Source organism: Microtus oregoni, unplaced genomic scaffold (assembly GCF_018167655.1).
Source record: "Microtus oregoni isolate MIOR12 unplaced genomic scaffold, Mior012 000046F_ref0000063, whole genome shotgun sequence".
Lineage (NCBI taxonomy): Eukaryota > Metazoa > Chordata > Mammalia > Rodentia > Cricetidae > Microtus > Microtus oregoni.
The window spans coordinates 19003975-19028639 of NW_024543220.1; the positions used below are offsets into that span (position 1 = coordinate 19003975).

A 24665-nucleotide genomic window follows, 5' to 3' on the forward strand; every position below is an offset into this window, starting at 1 on the left:
GAAACTGCTAATGCTCTTAACTGTTGAACCATCTCTCCAGTCCCTGTAGTATTCCGTTCTTTTCTGTCAAAATAAGTTTTATTTTACTAATACATTCGAGGTTATATTCTGCTTAGCGTGTGCTTCTTTTTTCTCCTTAAACAACTGTGCTGATCTGCCTGTAGGTTGCATAGTACACCGAGATTTGAAACAACAGATCATACCTTAGTTGGTTTGTTATAGACTGTTTTATTTGCAAGATTTTTTTAACTCTGTTACGTTCCTTCTACATTTGCTTTTGTGTTTAGGTTGAATTGTTACAAGAAAAATTGAGAGAAAAATTAGATGGATTTAATGAATTGGTCATAAAGAAAGATTTTGCAGAACAACAGTTGTTAATCCAAGAAGAAGAAATTAAACGTCTCGAGGAGACAAATGTCAACATACAAAGACAAATGGCCCAGCTCCAGGAAGAACTGGAGAGACAGAAAAGACACATGGAAGAATTCAAAGTAAAGTCCTGTGCATCCTAGTTGGGGCAAAGCACCAACCTGGGGGTGGTGAACTGTGGACGGGTCGGACACTGTGTAGATCAGCTCGTACGGAAAGAAGTGTTGGGTCTCTTGGGCATGTGGCATGAGATTAAAACGGGACTTATATTTTGGGGGCCCTGTAGTAAGCCTAGACAGGTCCTCAATTCCTTGTTTTCCTAAAATAAATATCTATTCTCCCCACTCCCCCAAAATAGGATAAAGAGGTGCTAAAGCAAGAGCACGTGGGTGACTTGCTGCTACCCCCTGTACCCCCTGTACCCCCTGTACCCCCTGTACCACAGTGTAGCGCGGACGAAGCTGGGTTTCCTGTGCCTTCTCAGGACAGCCCTCCTAGGGGTCCTGAGACCCAGCCAGAGGTGACAGAGAGAGCACTCCTGCAGGATGAGAATGAGGTAAGTATCATGAGCTTGCGCCACCACCGCCAGGCCTGAAGTTCATTTTATTTGTGCAGTTTTGATTTTGTTTGTTTTTAAGCGCCATCTGGCCTTGAACTCAGCGATCTCTTGCCTAAAAATATATACCACCATACTTCTCTAATTTGGGGAAAATTTTTGATAATTCAATTTTTTAAAGAGTTGTTTGTTCATTATGTATATTGTTCTGCCTGCCTGTATCCCTGCAGGCCAGGAGAGGGCGCCAGGTATCACTACAGATCTTTGTGAGCCACAATGTGGGGGGGTTGTTCACTCAGGTGACTGGAGGGACAGACAGGGCTAGAGCTGGCCGCTGTGTGTGCAGTGTTCCCCAGACGGCTGCAGAGACAGACAGGGCTAGAGCTGGCTGCCGTATGTGCAGTGTTTGCTCAGACGGCTGCAAAGACAGACAGTGCTATAGCCAGCTGCTGTGTGTGCAGTGTTCCCCAGACGGCTGGAGAGAAAGACAGTGCTATAGCCAGCTGCTGGGTGTGCAGTGTTTCCCAGACGGCTGGAGAGACAGACAGTGTTATAGCCAGCTGCTGAGTGTGTAGTGTTCCCCAGATGGCTGGAGAGACAGACAGGGCTAGAGCTGGATGCTGTATGTGCAGTGTTTGCTCAGATGGCTGCAGAGACAGACAGTGCTATAGCCAGCTGCTGTGTGTGCAGTGTTCCCCAGACGGCTGCAGAGACAGCAGGTGTGGTTCATTCAGTTCTGCTTGCAAACCCTCTGGCCTGTGTTCTCACTTCAGATGTTAGCATGACAGACACCTAAAGTCTAAATGCTGCTTGAGGAAAATCAGACAAGTGAGTTAGGGGTTACAGAGTAGGGAGTCTCATGAGTATAACTGGCGGTGTGTCAGCCCCATGAGTAGGCACAGAAGAATATAAGGCTGAAGAGAAACTAGAGTTTGAGTTTAAACCCAGATCATTGGGGTAGGGAATATGTGCTATGTTGAGATTTGTGGGCATCCTTTCTCTGTACCCGAAGAGTGGGCATAGTGTGTTTGGATTTCCAAATCCATCTGAGGATAGTATTGGCTTATTCCTGTCTCTGTGCTTCTCTGCTTCTGTATGTTAGTATTCAGACATCTATCTGTACTGGCCTGCCCTTGAGATTCTGGCAAGCTACATCCTCAACTGTAGCCACTAAGAAGACCTTGTGCACATTTGCTACATTCCCTTTTAAAAGGGCCCTGCCCAACCCCCCCCCCCGTGTCTCCCTCTGTCTGTTCCTTTATCTTTCTCTCTCCTTCTTTGCCTGTGTCTCTGTCCCTCCTTCTCTCCCTCTGCCTCTCCTTTCTCTTCTGCTCCTGTCCCCACAGGTCCATCTTCCCCCCCTTCTTCCCCCTTCTTACGTTCCCTTTCCCCTAATAAAAACCCCTCCACGTGAACTCTGTTGCATGGTGTCTTTCTCTCACGCGCCGTTTTTTTAATTACAGCACTATGTACTGGGAAGGAGAGGCTCGTGCTAATTCATTCATGTGCTTACGACATGTGCTTCCTCTTCAGGTTGTCCCCAGTAGGAACTCCGAGATTGAGGAGCTGAAAGCCGTCATCGAAACTCTGCGGGAAGACCAAGAACAATTACAGAAGAATAAAGCAGAAGAAATTGAGCAGCTCCACGAAGTCATCGAGAAGCTGCAGAGTGAGCTGACCCTCATGGGGCCCAAGGTGCATGAACTCAGTGATCACCAGGCTAACAGTCTCCACGACGAGCTGTCCTGCCTCCACGCAGAAGACCGGCGTGAAAAGGACCTACGGAACGAGCTGGAAGCTGCACAGGCTGCCAAGGAGGTCTTTGGCCAGCTTCTGGCAGACCAGGCACATGGACACAGCCAAGTCCTGGAGGCACTGCAGCAGCGTCTACAAGATGCCGAGGAGGTTGCTGCAAGACGCTTGGCTGAACTAGAACATTGTGTGGCCCTCAAAGAGGCTGAGGTTGAAGGCATGGCCTCCCGGATCCAAGAATTTGAAGCTATCTTGAAAGCAAAGGAAGCAGTCATTGTGCAGAGAGATTTGGAGATTGACACCATCAAGAAGTGGAAAGTAACTCATTCCCTTGAGCTGGAGACCATTCTCTTGGCTTTGACACACTTCTGTCATGCTCTGGAACAGCAGACCTTGGCCGCCCCTGAGGAGCCTCCTGAGCTCCAGCAGCTGCGAATGCAGTGCGCTCGCCTCAGCCACCAGCTGCAAGTGCTGCACCAGCGCTTCCTGAGTTGCCAGGTGGAGCTGGACCGGCAGCAGACTCAGGTAGAATCTGTTGGCTGCTCATCCCCTTGTGCGGATACACAGGCGAAACATGATGGTCAGTTGGAGCAGGACAGTGTCAGCACAGGGCTGGCCTTGGTGCCCCACAGCTCGCCTCCACAGGTAGGCCTTTATCGTTGGGGGCGACAGTAGGGAGCTTTCTGTGTTGGAGTTGGAGGTGGGGGGGTGTCCTGGGGCCAGGCAGGATGCTGGGTTGTCATCGTCATCCTCCAAGGCTTCTGTCTTCTCAACTTTAGTGACTTCTTTTTAGTCTGGACATTGGGCTCCTGCTGTCATTAGTGGCTCCTAACGGCAGAGATGAGAGCCTGGAGTTTGGGTCACTTGGGCCATCAATTCCAGTGAATCCTACTGGGGTCACGCCAGCTTCTTAAACCAGTTCTTTTAAAGTTTGGGTACCGTGTGTAGTGACATAGATGTCTCAGCATTAATTTCATGGGGTTTTATTGTGTCTCTAGCCAAATGGTTTGTTGTCAATAATCCTAGCCCATGGAAACCATTTTAAGCTCATTTCACTTTGGAACAGAAGGTCCTACCCAAGGTGCCTTTTAAATGTTCTTTTATTAAATGGTGGCGCACACCTTTAGTCCCAGCACTTGGGAGGCAGAGGCAGACATCTCTGTGAGTTCAAGGTCAGCCTGGTCTACTGAGTGAGTTCCAGGACAGCCAGGACTGTTACACAGAGAAACCCTATCTCAAAAAAAAAAAAAAAAAAAAAAAAAAAGTTCCAGTTTGACTTTGAGTCAAACTTTTGGGATTAGCCGCTCCTTTCCCAGCTGCTCTGCTCTGTGGCTCCTTGCTAAATCCTCAGCCTGATGTTGTGCCCGCCACACTGGTGGGTAGTGAGCGGCCGCTGAAGCCCCTTCCCTTTGGTGTCTCTGCTCGTTGCTGTGCGGCGTGAGTGCTCAGGTGTCTGATGGGAAGCCAGGCTGCACCTGAGTCCCTGACTAACCCAGCTCCAGGTTTAGAGGCTCTCTCTGTTTCTTCTGGTTCAGGATAATCTACAGCCTGCCAAGGTCCTCGTGACACTAAAGGATGCCAGTCTCCACAAGGCGGAAAGTGTGATGTCGGTGCTCGCAGTCTGTCAGAGGTGGTTGGAGACAGAGATGCTTTTAGTGAAGAATGCAAAGCCTTTGAGCCTGGAGGATGACAGCAAGGCTCTGGAAGGGGTGCAGGTGCGTGGGCTGGTTGGCGGAGTTGGTAAATGCTGCCTGGGATAAGGTCTGCTGGGTGAGACTCAGCACAGGGGTGTGCATCATGACAGAGGGTTGTTTTAGCCAGGGGTGAGAGTATCCCATAGACTGTTATTAATTCTCCGCGTTCAGCTTTATTTAAAGATACGTTTCCTGTAATGCGAGTAGATGTTTTGTTCATGTGAACACCAAATTCCCCCACTCTCCATCCTTGAGATTTTTACCTTTCCATTGTCCCTGCCGGTGTCTTTCCAACTTTGAAAGTCTTGAGATTGGTTTTGAGCCTTATGCTCCCCCCACATCTTTTACTCTATGAAAGGTCGATTTTTACTTTAGGAAAGAAGGGCCCCTTGGGGAACTTTGGATTGTTGCCGGGTCATGGTTTAATGAGGAAGCCTTGGGTTGGCCCTCAGGTCGAGGGGCTGCTCCCTGTCCTGGACGTGTAGGATGTGTCACGCCACCAGTGCCTCTGTTAGAGCAAGTTCATCCTGGTGTGTACGTACCTGTGGCCTACTCGTGGATGCTTTAAAACAGGCCATGATTCCTTAGCCATCTGTAGGCCCCAAACGACTCTTGAAGCAGGTTGTTCTCAGTACACACGTGGCACAGGACACAGCAAAGACCATGATGGCCCCTCTGACGTGAGCATTGTGTACATGGTGGAAACCCAGAATGCTTGCAACACTCCTGCATAGAACATGAAAGACTTAGGACACCACACTTGGCTGGACCCAGGCTAAGAGCAGGACCTGGGTGGGCTGTGATTCTGAGAGATGTTTCTATCCATCTCAAGAGTCCTTTGAACACTCGGGGAACACATTCTATGCAAAAACTCTTGCCAGCTTGCTACAGCAGCCTCTCCCTGTGCCCAGCTCTGTGGCATCACAAACAGTGCCAGCTATGCGCTGATAAGGAAACTCCACATTCATTACAGCAATTACATTTTTTTGTTTTCTGGTGTTTGGATATAGAACCTTCTAGTTCCTTTTTTCCTGAAAACAAAATAAAAAGAAAAAACAAACCAAGACCTCGAGTCTTAGTAAATCAACACTGTCCTTGGTTGTGGTGTTACGATGCTTGTTATTTAGGCAAAAACAAACCAACAAACACAAAAACATAAAACTTTTAAGTTTTAATACTGTTTCTTCATGGCATTAAATAAACTTGACATCTTAGTTTCTGGAGACTTCCTCATGGATCCTACTCATAGGTGTTTACTGCCTGAAAAATAGTTGAGAAATTCTAGAGAGATAATGGCGGGGTGTATCATAACTCTAGAGACATAATGGCGGGGTGTACTGTAATTCTAGAGAGGTAATGGTGGGGTGTACCGTAACTCTAGAGAGATAATGGCGGGGTGTATCATAACTCTAGAGAGATCATGGCGGGGTGTATCATAACTCTAGAGAGATCATGGCGGGGTGTACCGTAACTCAGCTGCTTCACTTGGCGTGTTCTCTTCACTCGCAGGCTAAGGAAAAGCATCCGGAAGCTTGTCAGCTGGGCAGTGCGACTCTCATAGCCCAGGTGAAACAACTTCAGGAGAAACTGAACCACCTGGTGCATTCCATGGCCTCTAGGGACACCAGCACGGAAAATCCTAAATTACCACAGCCAAACCTATCAGAAAATGGTTCCAGTAATAATTGTCATAACGATGAAGAAGACAGTGTGTCCCCTCCTGTTGATGGATTTAATATTGCTAAAACAACGTGTGATCTCATCGATGTCATTCAAAGTCAGGATTTGTTGACCCAAAGTGAAATGCCAAGTTTTCCCCCTCAAGAAACATTAACACTGCAAGGCGGCCCTCTTTCCTCTCAAATCAGTGTGCACACTGACCCCCTCCACACTGAGGAGGCTAAGCCCCACAAGGACCCAGTAAGGGCCCTGGACCTGTCTTCCTGGAGCTCCCCTGAGGTCCTCCGGAAGGACTCAAGCCTCGAGCCCCAGCACAGCCTCCCCCTGACACCCCACACAGACACAGTGAGCCTGCACAGTGTGGACACCTCCTCCCAAGGCTGGACGGACTCGCTGCTGCTGGCCGATGCGTCAGGGCTGCTTTGTTACCCGGGCAGGTCAGCAGCAAGACAGGCCCCGCTGTGGGTGCTGGCTCCTTCGGCTGAGAACCGCCATGTGGAGAGGCCAGCTGCGGTAGGTGTCTCCCCGCACTCCCTGCTGCAGCATTTGTGGGTGGTCATGGTTTTCGTAGGGATACATCACAGCCAGGCTATTGTTGGCTCATTTGACTGTAGGTGCCTCCTAGGTGCTGAGGAGCCTGGTTTTCCAGAAGAAATCAGTCCTACATGTGACTGATTTAGGGGCATTTAGACCGTGTTAGTCATACCTGAAACATGAAGGTTGATTGTCATCCTCAGAAATACACATGGTGTGTCTATACACATGTTGATTCTGAGTAGCACAGTCGTAATTCTTGTGTGATTCACCAAAGGACTCGTTGTCTGAAATGGTTTAGATTTTGTGTGTGTGTGCATACACATACACATGGAGGCCAGAGGGCAATGTCATGGCTTCCTCCTCGGTCGCTTTCTACCTTATCATGAGACGGTGTCCCTCTCTCTGCCAGAGCTTCCTGTTTGGGCTGGGCTGGCCGGTCAGCCAGCCACGGGAATCCTGTCTCCACCTTCCAAGTGCAGGGATTCTAGATCCGCGCCACCCCACCTGGGTTTCCATGTGGTGCTGGGGTGGAGATGCACACACAGCACTGGCTAAGCCATAGCCACAGCCCTAGGTTCATCTGTAGGTCCATGCGCTTACTGCATTGGTATGCATGTGATGCTGATTCCATTTAAGAACCCTTCAATTTGCTGTTTTTTTAGTTTGATTATATTTTTCTATTTTGAGATACTTTTATATGAAAATTCTTTGGGGAATACATGTTACCTAAGATCCATATGCTATCGTTTATGCTCATATTTTAAGTATCTGAGGTATTTGCTAGTGGCTACTTATAAAGGTTATTTTTAATAGTGTCTTTTTTTTTATTACATTTTATTTATTGTGTGTTTGTGTGCGGCACATGGAAGCCAGAGAACATCTTGTGGGAAACGTTTTTCATTTTGCCACGTGGGTCCCATGCCTCGCACTCAGGCTACAAGTGCCTTTACTCACGGAGCCATTTCTCCACCCCTTAAAAACACCCCTCGTGCTGACGGAGTTGTGGGCAGCACGTGGTTCCAGTATCTCCATCATATCTGCGTGTTCTGAGTGTTTCGAGCTGGGTTCTCTGTGGGAAGCTGACATGTTCTGACCTTAATGATTTTTCATCTGTTGTTTACTGTTGTGTGACCATCTACAAATCTGCCTGTCTGAATAGGAGAAGGATGTCGAAGACTTTATTGTAACATCTTTTGATTCTCAAGAATTATTAACATCCCTTCATGAGTTAGCAAGAAGAAGTGATGGGAGTGGGAAAAGTGAGTCAGTCTTTAATTTTTTTTTTATGATGTGTTTGTGTGTGTGTTTATGCATGTGCGTGCATGTTTTTAGGATTCGGAAGAGTCTAAAGATTCTGCCATGTCCTCCTTGTTGTCCAAGCTCTGTCACCTACTTGTGCCCTGAGTATAAGTTGCCAACATGCTGCTGTTTGTCTCCTAAGAATGTCATTGTGTTTTTTGAAGTCGGGGTCTCAGCACAGTGCATAGCACCTGCACTTCATCGTGTCCTTGGATCCTAAGCAGATTGTGCCAATTGTCCCTGTAGTGTCCTTCACAGATAGACATGAGAAAAAGAGCAAGTCAGGTCTTAGTCTTTCGTGCCTCCCCAGTCTGCATGTGGAGTAATCCTTTTGTCCCTCTCTGGGCTTTAAACACCAACGTTTGCAAAGCGCAGAAGTGGGAATTGTTCACAGGGTCTGGCTTGTGCAGAAGTGGGAATTGTTCACGGGGTCTGGCTTGTTCTTGAGGTTGAGCATGGGCTATGGCGTCATCATATCAGGGTGTTAGTGGGGTCAGTTCGGACCCCATGGGCCACAGTTGTGTCTGCCAGGTCCTCTTTTGCAAAGAGTAGCTGTCCCCGAAAGAGTCTTGGCGACATGTAAATGTTCTGTATTCCTGATCTACTGTCCTTGTTCCCTTCTCTCCAGGTTCTTGTGGGGTTCAGTTTTATTAAAGATGTTGGGCCAAAATTTGATCATCTAAATTCTCAATTTAATTGCTTTTCTTTTTCCAAGTCAGTAATGTAGGGTGTTTCAAATCATCATTATCTCTTTCAATAATTTTAAACAATGAGATAGATCATAATGAAATGTCGTTCATTAGCAATTTAATATTTGTAAAATGCTAATGCAAGAAACTTTTAAAATTTAGATTCCATTTACTCAGTTGGAGCATATGGCTTCAGCAGTTGAGGGGTCTGTGTTGCATTCCTTAGTTGACTTTCTTTCCAGCCCCCAGCTTGGGTTCAGCATTTCCTGGGGACATCTGTGCTTTAGTATTTGATGTATCTTCAAACCACATTTGCTATTTAAAATAGCATCTAGCCAGGCCTGGTGGCACATGCCTTTAATCCTAGTACTTGGGAGGCAGAGGCAGACACATCTCGGTGAGTGAGAGATCCATCTCAAACAAAACAAAAATAAGTCAAAATAAATAATATAGCATTTAAGCATAGCACGAATTCCCCTTGCTTCGCTGCTCTTGTCAGCCTCGGAGGTCGGTGTGCCTGTGTCCATCTCTGTGAGGGTTAGCATGTAAAGGCGGTGAGCTCTTGGCTGTCCACTCTGGTTTTCCTACCTCATGCTTAAGAAAGTGTCTGGGCTTTCTCTGTACATATTAAGATTTCCTTTTGTTGTGCTTTCCTTCCCAGTATATTTTGGTGTTAATATTTCCCTTCTTGTCTGAGACCGTAGAGTGACTTTCCTTAAAGTGGAGATCCGTTGCGTCCCTATAGGCTGGGCACTGGTGGGAGAATTCTCTCCCCGGGCACCAGACCTCACTGTACCTCATTGGCCAGTGTGTTCCTATTGTAGGCTGGAGGCCTGAAGATCCAGCTTACATGCTCCCAAGAGCTTGTAAAGCCCCTGACTGGTGCCACAAGTTCTGGATTGTGTTCAGTGCTGTTCCTGCCCCACCTCATGTCAAGTCAGACACACTTACCTTTCTAGACCAGATGCTGCAGTTCATCCAACTGCTCCCACCTCCGCTAGGCTTGGTGCCCTGGCCGCTGTATTCTTTGTCCCTGTGCTGGGTGTGAAGTACCTAGACCTTAGGTATAGTCCGGTTGGTTGCTCCTCAGTCCTTTCTGAGATGCAGTTGTCAGCGAGGGTTACCAGGTACACACCCATGTAAGGAGCTGAGATAACTCTGAGCTATATGTTTGAGTCACAGACAACACATCAAACATACAAAGTAGTGTTCCCTTCCTTCCTCTTCTTCCTCCTGTTTGTGTTTTGTGTTTGTTTACCGCCTTTGCCTGCTGCACACCAGTGTTTGATGTGGCGGTGACTGTAGTTGGAAATGGACACTGTGGCTTCGGCTCCTGACCCTGTGTGCTCCTAGGCAATGGCCCGAGCAGTGCTCTGATGCTGACTTTGGGCTCAGGAGGATCCGAGACTCCCACCACCAGTCTTGCAACTGCTGATGCCCTTCCTCTCTCTGGAAGATTTGTCCACTCCCCAGGAGCAATGAAGGAAAAGGAAATCCACACAAAGCACATGAAGGTAAGAGCCAAGAGCTACAGTCCAAGAGCATTGTCAGCCCACAGCGAGGTGAAAGGCCTGGCCCTTCCTTCTTCACTAGCCTGCGCCTACACCTATCCAGGCGCTCAGCCTTAGCCCGTTGGTGGGCACACTCATCCTGAGCCACCACTGTCATGGGAGTCCCACCTGAAGGCCATCTTCTGTGGTCCTGTGCCAGTCCCGCAGGTGGTGGTGTCCCCCTAGGTAGGGACCTTAAAACATCTTACTTGAGGGTCTCAGAACTAGCTTGTCCTTGTGTGTGTGTTCTGGGGCAGAGTACTGTTTTCTTCAGAGAGAGAAAGGCTACTTGCTGCCATTTGTGCCAAAGACATTCTTGTCAACAAGGCTAGATAAGTAAATGGTATCATGCCAGTATGGTGTCTTAATAAAATAATAGAAGTATCCCAAAACAATATTTTTTTTTTGTAATAGTCTCATTGTGTAGCCCAGCCTGACCTCTAACCCAGCCCGTCCAGTGCTGAGATTGTGGGTTGGGCCATCTTACCTAATGAAACTTTTTTGTGTGTGGATGTTTTGCACGCCGGAAGAGGTTATCATATCGTATTGTAGATGGTTGTGAATTGCCTGCGAGTTGTTTGTATACCGTTTGTGTGCCTCTTGTCCACAGTGGCCAAAAGAGGTGGTCAGATCCCCTGGAGTTAAAGTTGCAGCTGGTTGTGAGGTGCCATGTGGGTCCTGGGAACGGAACCTGTGTCTTCTAGTAGACTCGTTAGCACTCTTAACTGCTGAGCCATTTCTCTAACCCCACCAGTAGATAGAACAATTTTAATGTTCTTAAGAACTCTGAAATTATATTAAGGTAAAACTTTATCGCTTTCAGAATGGAAACCAAGGAACTGAGGAGAGTATTCAGAAATTCCACAGTGGCGTGAGGGTCTGAGGGTGATCCTAACACATAAACCAGGGCAGGGCCCCTTGTACCCATCAGCAGGGGGCAGTCAGCGACAGGAGGTCCCTGGGGTTCACTGGCCAGTGGTGTAGCTGAGGTTCCTGAAGCGGGCTCCGGGTTAAGGGAGAGATTTCATTTTGAAAAATAAGGTGAGGAGTGATTGAGGAACACACTGGTCTCTATACGCATATGTATAGGACACACACGCACGCGCACACACACACACACACACACACACACACACACACACATGGGAATTGGAATAACTGATCTATGTTTTATTTCTTTGTGTCTTTCCAAATTTTCTATGGTACAAACCATTGAAGGGGGGTTTTTAGTATTTAAGCAACCTAACAATAAAATAATTTTTTTAATTTTCAGTTAATGAATTGAGGTGTTGGTAGTTCACTGTGTGGATGGTAGGTTTGTGCTGCTCTGTCCCCCTTCCTGATGTGTTTTTTCTGCTGTAGGCTTTGCTGCAGATGGTATTTGATGAGAGCCACCAGATACTGGCCTTATCAGAGAACCAGGACCTCCCCAATTTGCTGAACAAGGGTGAACCGCTGGATGGCCTTCCAAGGGACAGGCAGGCCCTTTTGGAGGTGACAGCCGACAGAAGAGAGAAGGTAGGAAATTGTTGATTCAGTCAGTGAGAAGGAGCCAAGTGCAGCAGCAGAGCTACTTACAGGCCTAGGACCTGTTATAATGTGGGCATGTCGCTGTGTCAGCATGCCTTTTCCTGGCTGGAGTCCCAGGAAGCACAAAACACCTAGCAGAGCAGGTCCAGATAGCTCTGGCCTTCCCAGACCAGGGCCCATCAGGTGCAGCAACAGGAAGGGGAGGAAAGAGGGTTGCCCATTATACTAGCTTTTCTTCTGTAGCTGTGATCAAGTACGGCGACCAAGGCAACCTACAGAAGGAAGAGCTTCGTTTGACAGTCTTTTTTTGTGTCCTTCTTATTCAGTCTGGACACCATACACTTTGTCAGTGGTCAAGGTATGGGCAGTTCCTTGCCCAAAGGCCAATTGTGCCAAGAAGAAAACAAACTCCAAGTGAAATGTCTTCAGTGCTCAACAATTTCTTGGGAATAGATTGGTGTGTCAGGATGTCTCAACAGAATCCTAAGTTATTTAAATGCCATGTTTTACAGATCCTTGAAGTGGTTGAAGATTACCTATCTAGGCAGAATACAATCTCCATGTATTTAAAGAACCTAATTAATTTGACTGTATGTATAACAAACATGAATAACTATAGACCTATAATACTTGATACCTGTATAACTTAAAGACTAAGACTACATATCAGAATATTAAATAATTTGTAAACAATTGTGCAGTGAATGAGGAAAATGACCTCAAAATGTAAACAGTGTATACATATCTTGATCAGAGGTAGAAATATATAATGCAATATGATAAATATATCCTAAAATTGTATCAGTATATAAAATGCCTTAAACAGAGATAGAAACATGCATGCATACAATCTGACAAAATAACTTTGAATAGGTGTACAAATATTGTAAACAGAAATAACAAATATAATTTGAACTTGTATCAATATACAAAAAATTATACCAATGTAAATTGTCCATAAGTAATAGGTCACAAATATTCACTCTATTACCCACTATTATTATTATTAGTGTGAATAAGTTCACACTAAATTATCTATTATCCCATTCAGTTTTTCCTTTTTTTTTTTTTAAATCTCTGGGCCTACATAGTTTCCACGGTGTCCCCAACTCTGAAGACAAACTTTGTCGGGGGATGTCATCTTCTAGAATTACTTCCTACTGTCATTTGGGGGCGTTGTTGTTTTTATGGGATCCTGTAAAGTGATGGTTAAGTTTTAAGATTACTGTCTAGTATAATTGCAAATGATTTCTGAGTACTTGATAGGGATTTTCAAAGTTCTTATTTGGAGTTTTGGCCAGAATGTTGTGAGAAGGTGCACCATTGTAGCAGTTGGCACCCAAAATGAAAAATATGATATAGACAAAATAGGCATGGATAAAACACAGACTGTATGGGTGTAAGCGTGCGTGTGCAGGTGAGGGTGAGATTTTAAAGCAGGTGCCTTGCACGTCCTAGGCAGGCCTCTGCCACAGAGCCTGCACCCCAGTCCCGCACTGAGTCTCTGGTTTCTCGTCCACAGGAATCTTTGGAAACACACCTTACATGGAGTGAGGAGCTTTTGCGGGCCATACAAGAAGTGTTTGCCAGGGAGCAGGAGAATGCCAGGCTGCAGTCTAGACCTTACGGCTTAGACCTAGGAGATTATAACGCCCTGTTCAAGAGGCTGGAGAAGGTTATTCAAGAGCGGGTGAGCAACAGTTCAATCTAGGCTTTGATTTACCACCTTCTGGAAGGTGTAAGGGATGTGTCTTTTAGGAAAGTTTTGGTTTACATGTTTTTCTAAACTTTGGAACGTTGTGTCCCCTGACCAAGGACACTATGTGGAATATCATGCTGTCACTTGTTAAGTGCTGTTTTTAGCAAAATCTCAATTGTTCAATTTTATCAATAAAGACTCTGGAGCCAGTCAGATGCTGGGGTGAAATCCTGCTAAGCTCTGAGAGGCAGGGAAAGCACCTGACTGAACTTTCTCCTCCGCCGACTCAACATCTGTCCCTTCTTCTTCCTGTGTCCCTCTCGCCATCCTCATGACCCCCTCTTACCTGCTGTTGTTTTTTTCTTGATCTCTTCCTGTCAGCTGGTCACTCGCTCCACCTCTTGACCTGTGGTTGATTTTATTTAATCCTGATTACAGTATTCAAGAGAAAGTGTGTGCCGGGGCTGGGCTACACTGCAGCTAGAAGCAGGTTTTTCTAGGAAATGGCACAATCTCATGGTTCACAGTGAGCAAGTGTCCTGCAACAGTAAGCACTGGTGTGCTTGGTGAATTCGTCCCTGAGTCTTTCTCCCCTGGACCTGGCTGGCAAAAGGAACAGGCTGTCTGGGCTTGCCTGCACGGCCAAGCACACTGCTCATAGGCCAGGGGACGTTAGCATGGTGCAGGACACGAGGAGTCCTGTTTGTGGCAGTGCTGATACAGCACTGCCCGGGCCAAAGCTGTCAGGAAAGGGGCTTGGAGGTAAGGTCCTGGGCTACTGTGCTTCTGTTACACCTGTGTGGTCGTCCACCTTGGTCCTACAGCACCGGGGCTTGGGTTTGAAAGGGCGTAGCTATGCAGAGTGGACCACGCCTGGCTTCCCCCTCCAAGCTTGGGTGCTCGCCTTCCAACACTCACACCTCATTGTCCTTCCCCGTCCTCCAGGGAGACCTGCAGAAGGTCCAGGAACACCTATGTCTGCCAGACAGGCACAGCCTGCTCTCTGAGGTTCAGGCTCTGCGTGCTCAGCTCCGCATGACACACCTCCAGAACCAAGAGAAGCTACAGCAATTGTGTGCAGCCCTGACCAGCACAGAGGCCCGTGGGAGCCAGCGGGAGCACCAGCTGCGGAGACAAGGTGGGTGCCCCTGCTCCTGTCACTCCACACCTGGCCCACACCTGCGCACGCTACCTCGGGATGCGTTAGGCAAGTGGGATTGCCAGACCCTCACGTACAAAGGCCCAGTGGTCCTTTGAGACTCTGCGATCTCTCAGTGGAGTTCAGGAATTGTTAAGGAATTTTTTTATAGGCAGCATCTGTGAACAAATGGAATATCTCCTTTTTGGCCATTGTATTGATCCAGCCTTAGCCTGACAACCTTCCTGACGTTCAGTTATTTACTCTTGTGTGGGTCAGTGTCTCTGTTTTCGTTTGGTTTCTGCTGAGTAATCACCGTTATGTTGGTTCATGTGCGTGTCTGGGCTATACTCAGTTTTTTGTGTATTTACAAGCATCCTGGTCTGCAGTCTTGGAGTCTTTTTGACTCTTATGTTGGCAAAGCACTGGCCTTTTGAAAACCAGTATCGCCTTCTCCTGTATTTCAGAGGACAGCGCAGAACCAGGCTACTTTCTTCCTGAGGTTCGGGGAGAATTTCTCAACCAAACAATGAGGGCCATGACTCGTCTCTGTTGTGGACGTGTGTGTGGTTGGCTAATGCCTCAGGGACATGCCCTGACCAGGAGATTAGGACCTAAGAAAAAATGGTCTCAGAAGACAAAGGGGCGTGTCCCTGAGTGGCTTTGACTCCCTTAGAGACAGTGGCTTCAGTTCAGAGAAATACCATTTCTCCCTTAAAGGAGCGCATCTCCACCAAAGCAGCATCATTTGTAATTTGGTTTGTGTGGTACACTGTGGACTTGTGGGTAATGTTGTCTGATGCTGATCTTTCTTAGTTGAACTATTGGCGTACAAAGTTGAACAGGAAAAGTGCATAGCGAACGACTTACAGGAAACCTTGAGCAAAGAGCAAGAGAAGGTGAGCGACGTCCGGAAACTCCTGATGGTGGAACAGAGTGCAGTACAGGATCTGAAGTCGGAGCTGCATGCATGTAAGCAGGAGAACACACGGCTGTTGGAGTCCCTGGACAAGGTGCAGCAGGAAGTCCTGCGGCTCAGGTATGGCCATGCACTGTGACTGTTGAGAGGACATACAGCGGAACTCACCTACTCTGGCTGGCCAGTGCCGGGGGAGCTCTTGGACTTAGATGTGAGAATAGAGGGATCCCCGGCAGGATGCCCCCCTGCACAGGCCTCATTGCTACCTGTTGTCTCCCTCCCAGAGCCATGCTCGACGGGAAGGAGAATGAACTGAGGGTTGCCCTTGAGGAGCTGGAGTGTGAGCGTGGAAAGGAGCGAGCCCTTCAGGCCCAGCAGGAGGAGCAACAGCTGCGGCACCTGCAGAGGGAGGGCCAGAGCTCAAGGGCCCTGGAGGTGACTGACCTTCTTAGTCTTCTTTTATGGCAGCCGAGCTGAAAGGAATTGAAGACAAAATAAGGCTATTTTTTTATTTATTTTATTTTTGAGATTATGATATAATTATGTCATTTCCCCCTTCCCTTCTGTGTGAAACCGTTCCATGTAATATACTTCAGTTTGCTCTCTTTCAAATCCATGGCCCGAATTCAACCTGCTCACTCTGCATACTGTTTCTTGTATGTATGTTTTTAGGGCTGACCATTGGTATTGGATAGCCAGTTTGAAATATGCTGTTTCATGAGGAGAACTTCAATTCTCAGCATTCCTTAGTTGCCTATAGTTTTTTGTTGTTTTTTTTTTTAATTCCCCCTCCCCCCCGCCCCTGCTCCTGTCACGCCACTCCTGCCCCACACCTGCAGTTAACTCTGACTGTTTGGAGCTGGGAGCTTCAGATGAGAAAGAACCTGTGAGTTTGTGCTTCTTGTCGCCTTGCTTGATGTGCGTGATCTTTTCTGTTCCATCCATTTACCTACTAAGGGGGTTTCATCCTTCTTTCCAGTTGAACAGTATTTCATAGTCATGTGCCACATTTTCATTACCTGTCAGTCAACTGACGGACATGTAGGTTGTTTCCACTTCCTGGCTATTAATACAGCAGTGTCTGGAGTGGGATGTCGTGTCCTTTGGGCATGTGCCACACAGTGGTGTAGCCGCGTCGTGTGGTAGGTTTATTTTTAGCCCTTTCAGACTTTCCCACGCTGATTTTCATAGTGGCAGGACCAGTTTTCAAGTTGAGGTTGTTGGGTTTTCCAGTTCCGTCTTTATTTTGGCTTGAGTCCTCTTCAGTGTTTCTGTCTCCTACTGAATTCTTTCCTCAAGTCCCGGAGTGTCTGCATCATCTCCACCAGCCCGTTTGTGTTTTCCTGGGCGCCGCTCAGACATTTCTTCTCAAGTTCTTGCTCCACCATTTCGTTGACTTGTATCTTCTTCAACTCCTGGAATTCTTGTAAGAAGTCAGTGATTGTCTTTTAAAGTCTGTGTTCTGGAGTTCATCAGATAATTCTCATTTCCCTATTTCCGGTGGGTTTGGAGAGAAGATGCTGCCTTGATCTTTCATGTTGTTCCTCCAATGAGATCTGGCCACGTGGACTCATTAGTTCTAAGTCTGTTACGGACAAAGCCGGTTGGGGCAGGAGAGAGGACATGCAGCATGCAGCAGGCTGGGCCTGGAGGTTGCAGATGGCTGGGGTGAAGTAAAGACAGGGGACTGGGCTGACGTACAGGATGCGCCTCCTGGTCTAATCCTGGAGTGATTGATAGCCATGCAGGGTAGTCGGAAGAGTTCAGGGAGTTGTAGCTGGGATATGTGAGACCTGCCTGGGTAGAGAGGATGCAGCATAGAGGGACCTGTGGATGGTGGCAGGTAGAATCCTGGTGGTTCCTAGAAGCTGCAGGGGTGGTCAGACTAGGTCAGGGCACTGGAAATAGGACCAAGGCTATAGCTGCAGTAAAACAGTGCCTGACAGTGACAAAGGCTGTGACGCCTGGCGATGATTTATGGCCTTCTTGATTGTTCCCAGCTATGGTCTTTGAGTGTTTCCATTTATCTTTTAAAGTGTTTTTATTTAATTTTTGAGAATTTCATGCAATCAATATGCTTGATTAGATTTTTCCCCCTTACCCATCATCATGTTTTTTTTTCTTTTAAAACAAAACAAAAGCACAAAAACATGGAGTCCAATTGGTTTTGGTCAATTACTTCTGTGAACCCAGTGTCACACGGCCTCCTTGTGGCTATCTGAATGAGGCACAGTGTCTGAGGTCCCCATAGAGCAGTTAAGTGCTAAGCATGGACTATTGGGGTACCACATGTTCAGCAGGTGCCCCAAGGCTCACAGTCTTCTGCTGCAGTGTATGGCTTTAAACAACATGGGCCACTTGTGTCTTTGAGCATCCTGGTATTTTGGAATTTCTAAGAAAGGGAGAAAGGGACCCCCCCCACACACACACATCAAGATGTGTGCATGTGCTTGCTCACTACTTCTCCCAAACAGTATTTCATCCATGCCATCCTTCCTGTGCACGGTTTTACTCATAGGATAACTTTTGAAAGTTATGATTCCTGAACGAAAGTATAAATAAGAAAACCACCTAGTTCCTTTTCCTCTTGGTATCGATCATCACAATCTTGTTTTCTCTGTCAACATAGGAGTTAAAAATGTCTTTGGAGAAGCAGCGTGCTCAAAATAACCAACTATGCGTTGCTTTAAAACACGAGCGTGCGGCCAAGGACAACCTGCAGAAGGAGCTTCAGATTGAGTCCTCCCGCTGTGAAGCCTTGCTGGCGCAGGAGAAGGGCCAGCTCTATGAGCTGCAGAAGAGCCTAGAGGCTGAGAGGAGCCGCTCGCTGGAGCTTTCAGAGGCCTTACAGCACGAGCGGCTCTTGACGGAGCAGCTGAGCCGCAACGCGCAGGAGGCCTGTGCCCGCCAAGAGGCACAAGTGCAGCATGCCTTACTGCGAAAGCTGAAAGCAGAGAAGGCGCGTGCATTGGAACTGGAAGGCATGCTTGAAAAGGTGCAGAGACAGGCTGCACAAGCACAGAAGCAACTGGAGTCTCAGGCTCAGGAGCGCTGTATAGAGCTCAGGAAAGAGAAGGAGGTAAGTAGCCACCTGCGATCAGCCGTGGATGCCTTGCAGAGCCACAAACAGGAGCTGGGATGCTGTCTGGAGAGAGAGAGGGAGAAATCAGCTTGGTTACAGGCAGAATTAGAACAGTTATCCACAAGAGTGAAAGAGCAAGAAGGCCACAAGGATGCGAGGAGGATGGAGAGGAGGTCAAGCCAAGCAGACGTGGAAACGAAGACCTGGCAGACAGACAAGGAGAAGCTGGTGAGAGCAATCTTCCAGCAGATATAAGTCATTACAGGTCCTGAATGCTTACGCCTCCTCTCTTGGGGAGCTCCAGCTTTGTAGTGGTAGGAGCAGCGGGCTACGTCCCCGGCACCCGGCCGCCCCCACGGCTAGCTTTACCCGAAATAATTACACGGACACTGTATTCTTTTAATCACTGCTTGGCCCATTTCTATCTAGCCTCTTCTAGGCTAACTCTCGCACCTGGACTAGCCCATTTCTAATATTCTATGTAGCACAGCTAGGTGCGCTTACCGGGAAGATTCTAGCCTACGTCCATCCTGGGTCGGAGCTTCATCGCGTGTGTCTGCCCAGGAGCTGGGAGCATGGCGTCTCTCCGAGGCGTCTGCCCCCGAGAGGAGAGCTGTGGAGTCTGAGCTCACTTCTTCTTCCTCCCAGCATTCTGTTCTGTTTACTCCACCTACCTATGTTCTAACCAATAAAATGGGCCAAGGCAGTTCCTTTATTAGCCAATGACCTTCCTCCATCACAGCTTTCCACTGCTGTGTGTGATGTTAGTTAGGAAGTTTTGATCACTCCCGTGGAACTAACCACATGTTTATTTTTGTGGATGCTCTTGGTCAGAGGCAATTCTCTTAAAACTTGGCTATTCCGTCTTTTCAAATTCGTTCCAGAATGCAAAAGAGTATTAGATATGGGCAGTGATCTAGATCACAGTTCAGTGGGGAGAGCGTTTTGCCTTGGACGCAAGCGTGAGGCTTGGGTTTCTAATTCTGCCTCTTCAAAACAGCGTTAAAACTTTTGGTAGGTGTGTTTTCAGTGTTTCTTCATGTCTGCAGGTTAGTCTTTTACTTTGTGATAGCATGTTATGGTGACTGGCTTACACTGGATGACCCAGCCGTTCATTCCTGGATAAGTACCACCTGGGCACGGCAAACAGATCTGTTGATCTGCTGTTGAGCTATGACGATATTAACATCTATCCGCTGTATTCAGTTTGTTAGAATCCTGTTAGAATCTTTGCATCTGTGTTCAGAAGGGACATTAGCCTGTAGTTTTACATCATCTTTGGGTTTAGATCAGAGTAGTGATGCCTTTATACTGGGAAGTATTCTCCCTCTTACTCATTTTCCCTGAAGTAGGGGCTCTCTATGTAGCCCTGGCTATCCTGGAGATTGCTATTTAGACCAGGCTGTCATCAGACTCACAGAGATCTCCCTACTTCTGCCTCCCAAATGTCTAATACTAGCCCTAAGAAGCCGAGGTTAGTAGATCACAAGTTCAAAACCAGCCTTAATATATAGAGCAAGGCCCTTTTTGTTTTGGGGATCTTCTTGAGACAAGGTCTCACTATGTAGCATTGGCTGGCCTGGAACTCACTGTGTCTCTCAGAGATCCTAGCAAGGCCCTTTGGATTTGGTTTTGGTTTTTTGTTTGTTTGTTTGTTTGTTTTCTCTATTAGCACAGAAGTGTAGAACCAGCACCTTTGTCTTTAGTAGTTAAGAAGCACTGGTTTCTAAGGACAAAGCTGTACGTTTCTAAATGTTCCGAAGGATAAATCTGACTAACATTAGCTTTGGAAATGCCTGTCAGGGATGTGCTTAATACTCTACTCTGAGAGGGCTCCCTTCCATGGAGCCCCTAAGCTGTGGGCCGTCTGTGATGTAGAGATGCATTCTGTCAGAACAATTTAGGACATTTATGAAAAGTGACTACATTCCAGTGGGACTCCATGTTCTTGAGAAACTACTTGCCTTTCCCCATCCCAGCCCAAGGACTCCCTCATCTGTCTGTCTCTGTGAATTATTCTCTTTGAGACACTTTAGAGGTGCCTACCTACCTTGCAGAGGATCAGTGGGATCGTAGACCAGTTTCCTAGCCAGACAGCCATAGCCTGGCCTAGACCTTACAGGCAGGATGCTCTTTCCTAAACAGTGTACACTTTTCTTTCTCACCTGGAAAATGAACCATAATGGATCCCTGCTTGCTAATGGGGCAGAAACATTGACACAATGTTGGAAAGCTGGTTTCCTGTGAGCTGTGCCAGGTATGACCCTGCAGCCATTCTCCCCTAAGCCCTGTGTGGGCTCAGGTCCGACCCGGAACTCTCTCTAGTGAAGCAAACTCAGCTCTGTGTTTCTATCCTGAGCTCTTGCAGGTCCAGTCACAAAGTCAACAGTCCTTTCTCACAGAAGGTCCCCTGGCACCGCCAAGAGCCCGCAGTCTCATGTGATACAGTAGATAACTTCACCCCTGCGGCTTTCCTGGGACCTTCTTGGCCCCCTTACCTTACCTGCTGACTTGACTCCACCTCCTTGTCAGGTCCATTGGTTCTCTTCACCCTGTGCCGGTCTGAGGGCTTGCTCCTCTGTAATACTGTGGCACTGCTCACTTCATTGTATGAGGCTAGGTCGATGACCTGTCAGGTCAGGCTCGAGGTCGCAGGGCCACCAGTGGCAGGCGTGATTTGTCATGTGCATGCTGTCGTCGTGCTCTGCTGACTTGTGTGTTGGGATGCACAGAGACATAGATGTTTGGCTTGTATCAGTCTCTGCCAGCAGGCTGCTCTGCTCACTGCCTAAGGGCTGGCCTTGAACTGGCCCAAACCTGAGACTACAGCGTAGACTGTGCTGTGTGTGTGTGGGGGGGGGGGGGGGGGGGGGTGTGAAGGTGGTGGGTAGATTTATTGACAGGATCTGGGGAGAGGGCCAGTAGGTAGAGTGTAGACCTTCTCCACAGGTGCTGTGTTTGGTCTGTGGGCAGTTTCCCCTGTGACGTTTCCCTACATGACATTGCTGCTCTTTGGTCAGATAATCGTTGAGGACTTGTTTTGTTTTGAGATGAGTCTCGCTGAGTTGCTCAGGTGGGCCTTTGTTAGACTTATTCTGTACATGTGGGCTAGCCATCAACTCGTGATTCTCCCTGCTTCTACCTCCCCAGTGCCGGCTATAGGCATGCCCCACTATGCCCAACACCCAACAGTTTCTTTTGGAAAACTGTAACGGTCTTTCCTGTTGTTCTTGCCGGGACAGCGAGAATTAGAATTACAACGCCAGCGTGATGAGCATAAAATCGAGCAGCTTCAGCGGATGGTGAGAGAGCTGAGGTGGAAAGAGAAGGTGCCTGGCGGGGATGGCCCTTGCTGGAGCGCCCCCAGCCTTGGTTCTCCGGAGCCGAACCATGTCCAGGAGCAGCAGCAGGAGCTGGAGAAGATACGGCAGCAGCTCCTCTGTGCAGCTGGGCTCCTCACGAGCTTCACCAACCACACCATGGACAGGTATGCAGCAAGCATGACAGTCTGGGGCCACCAGGACCCACCCCCACCCACTCCACGACTGCTTATACTAAGAAAATTCTGGAGTTTAGCTAATGGCCTGTGCCTGTAATTCCCACACCTGGGAGTTAGAGGCAGGAGGACCACCTTACATAGTAAGTTCCAAGCCAACAAGGTTTGTATGGCAAAACTTTTTTTTTTAATATTTATTTATTTATTATGTATACAATATTCTGTCTGTCTGTATGCCTGAAGGCCGGAAGAGGGCGCCAGACCTCATTACATATGGTTGTGAGCCACCATGTGGTTGCTGGGAATTGAACTCAGGACCTTTGGAAGAGCAGGCAATGCTCTTAACCACTGAGCCATCTCTCCAGCCCCTGTATAGCAAAACTTTAAGTGGGAAAAAAAATCATGTGTTTGGCAGCTTTGGTTTCAGGACCATGTCTCAATGGTCTCCTGCACAATTCATTCCAGGAGTTTAGTTGAATTAGTGGGCAAGATCTTCTGGAGGATGCTGGTAAAACCATATCTTTGCATCCTAGTGTTACAGTCTTGTTATTCATAGTTTCAAGTTGTGCCGAGATTGGCTTTCCACATGCACTAGACGTGGAGAGTCCAGCCCTGGATGCTCCCTCAGCGTGTCCTCCACGTGTCCATGTCCACCAAAGTGGGCACTGTTAGCAGCTGGGATGGCTCCCCATCCATATCTGGATTCGATTCTCTGAGCAGCATGATTCCCAGGCACTTTTGTTTAGACAGCACTTTAATTTTTATTATTGTATTTCTTTATTTTGTGTATGTGTACTTTTGTGTGTGAGCACATAGGTGTGAAAGGACAGCTTGTTGGTGTCTGTTGTCTTCGTCCAACAAGTGGCCAGGCTTGGCAGCAAGCGCCTTTCTGTGGTGTACATCTTACTCCCCAGGAAAAACTGTCATTAGTTATCTGTCCAGCAGGAAGCAGTGGGGCAGCGGGATGTGGGCAGTTGGCCGCCACTGCCTGCTCACGTCTGAAGGGTTCTGAATCCCATAGATGTGTCTGTTTGCTGGTGTAGTCTCTTCCGCCCAGGCTCTGCTTGGAAGAGTGTTTTCCTAGACAGCTGATAAAGATGTTGAGTGAAGTGACCCACCAGCCTGGCAGACTCACACATGAGTGCAGAGCTGGGTGGGTCCCTGGGTTTCTCAGAGGAAATGCTGTACAAGTACTTTCTCTGTGCCATTAACAGAGAGTTCCTGAGCAGCTCAAGAGTGTAATCATTTGGGGTATACACAAACCCTTTGAACACCTGCTTGATTTCCTAGGACAATTAAAGATTGGACATCATCAAATGAGAAGGCGGTGTCATCCTTAATGCACACTCTTGAGGAACTGAAGTCTGAACTGAGCATGCCTACCTCCTCCAAGGTACAGTTGGGCTCCTCCATGCTGCACGTTTGCACTAAAACCAAGCTCCCAGCACATGTTATCTACCGGGAGTTGGTAGAGGATGTCATGGCTTCTTTGTAGCTTGTCTGTTAACCAGCTGTTCCTTGTTGTGTGAGCAAGTGAGTGACCATCTGCCCCATGTGTCCTTGTGGGTGCACTATGTACTGTATTCTGTATCTTAACATCTTGGGGTCTCAGCTGTACCATTTGCACATACCGTGTGATTATCTATGTGGGATGCTCACTGTCTGTGGCCCAAGAGCACCCTCAGAGGTAGAGACTGTGGACAGAAATGGGTCCTTCTGCTGAGGACAGATGCCTGGAAGGTAGAACCTGCGCACAGCCCAGCCTGTGTCCTGTCTGCTTCTGCTGGGGGCAATTGCAGGTCTTCTTGGGATGCTCTGGGCTCCCTTTGAGGTTGCTCACGGGTCCTAGATGTCCTAGATGTTGACACTGTTGCTGACTAATGTGGTGGTTATGGTTATGGTTATAGCCTGTTATCAGATGACAGAGAAGCTTTATCACTTACTGTTACCCACAAACCCCTTCTACCCACCCTAGTGGCCTAGAGATGTGGTATGTCCTGTCCCTCTCCTCTATGTGCAAGTTCTAAAGTTTCTCCATTAGGACTAAAGGTTTCAATTGTGAAGTGCACAGACTTATTCTAAGTGAATTACATGTGTGACCTCTCAGCATGAACAGCAATAATTCCTTATTTTATTCAGCACCTGGGTATGGGACTCTTAGACTAGTGAGACCAGGGTTACGTTAGTAACAAGCCTGTGTCACTTTATATACCAGAATATCTGCAGTCCAGTTTATAAAGGGTGAAAAAGAAATGTGATTTGGTGGCCTATTTCCCATCCCAAAAGCCCAGCCCCACAAGCCTGGTATCAAATGCCAAACTTTCTTAAAACTATAGTCCCTGAAGCAATCATTAGTAACAAAACACAAAATTCTTACAATTTGTTTGCTCTTTTAAAGAAAAAGATGGCTGCGGAACTCCAAGTCCAGCTCATGAACGAACTGCTGAAAGACAACGATGCCCTCACAAAAGCTGTCGGCATAGCAACCCGAGAGAAAGCAGAGCTGTGCAGGACCGTCTCCCGGCTCGAGAAGACCCTGAAGCACCACACGCAGAAGGGCTGCCTTCTCAATGTAGGGATCTTTGTCTCTTCCTGGCATAGTACCTGCCCACTGTCTCTATCACAGTGCTGTGTCACATCTATCCATTCTGCTCGGTAGGGAACTGGGCTTCTGC

General features: G+C 47.7%; 1 protein-coding gene across 8 annotated transcripts in view; it reads left to right on the forward strand.

Annotated features, from left to right (window-relative positions):
* The window catches only part of Pcnt (pericentrin), an 85809-nt gene that overhangs the window by 52569 nt on the left and 8575 nt on the right, over positions 1-24665 (forward strand). For 4 of the 8 annotated variants that reach the window (XM_041634593.1, XM_041634595.1, XM_041634594.1 and 1 more), the window contains 16 exons: positions 288-491; positions 728-925; positions 2459-3322; positions 4213-4392; positions 5881-6564; positions 7748-7847; positions 9930-10090; positions 11489-11644; positions 13179-13346; positions 14301-14493; positions 15310-15532; positions 15697-15847; positions 18042-18722; positions 21737-21981; positions 23281-23383; positions 24389-24562. In XM_041634593.1, the coding sequence (XP_041490527.1) occupies positions 288-491; positions 728-925; positions 2459-3322; positions 4213-4392; positions 5881-6564; positions 7748-7847; positions 9930-10090; positions 11489-11644; positions 13179-13346; positions 14301-14493; positions 15310-15532; positions 15697-15847; positions 18042-18722; positions 21737-21981; positions 23281-23383; positions 24389-24562 (4485 nt within the window). The remainder of the gene's footprint in view (positions 1-287; positions 492-727; positions 926-2458; positions 3323-4212; positions 4393-5880; positions 6565-7747; positions 7848-9929; positions 10091-11488; positions 11645-13178; positions 13347-14300; positions 14494-15309; positions 15533-15696; positions 15848-18041; positions 18723-21736; positions 21982-23280; positions 23384-24388; positions 24563-24665) is intronic. The other 4 variants (XM_041634600.1, XM_041634601.1, XM_041634598.1 and 1 more) reach the window with 3 other exon arrangements.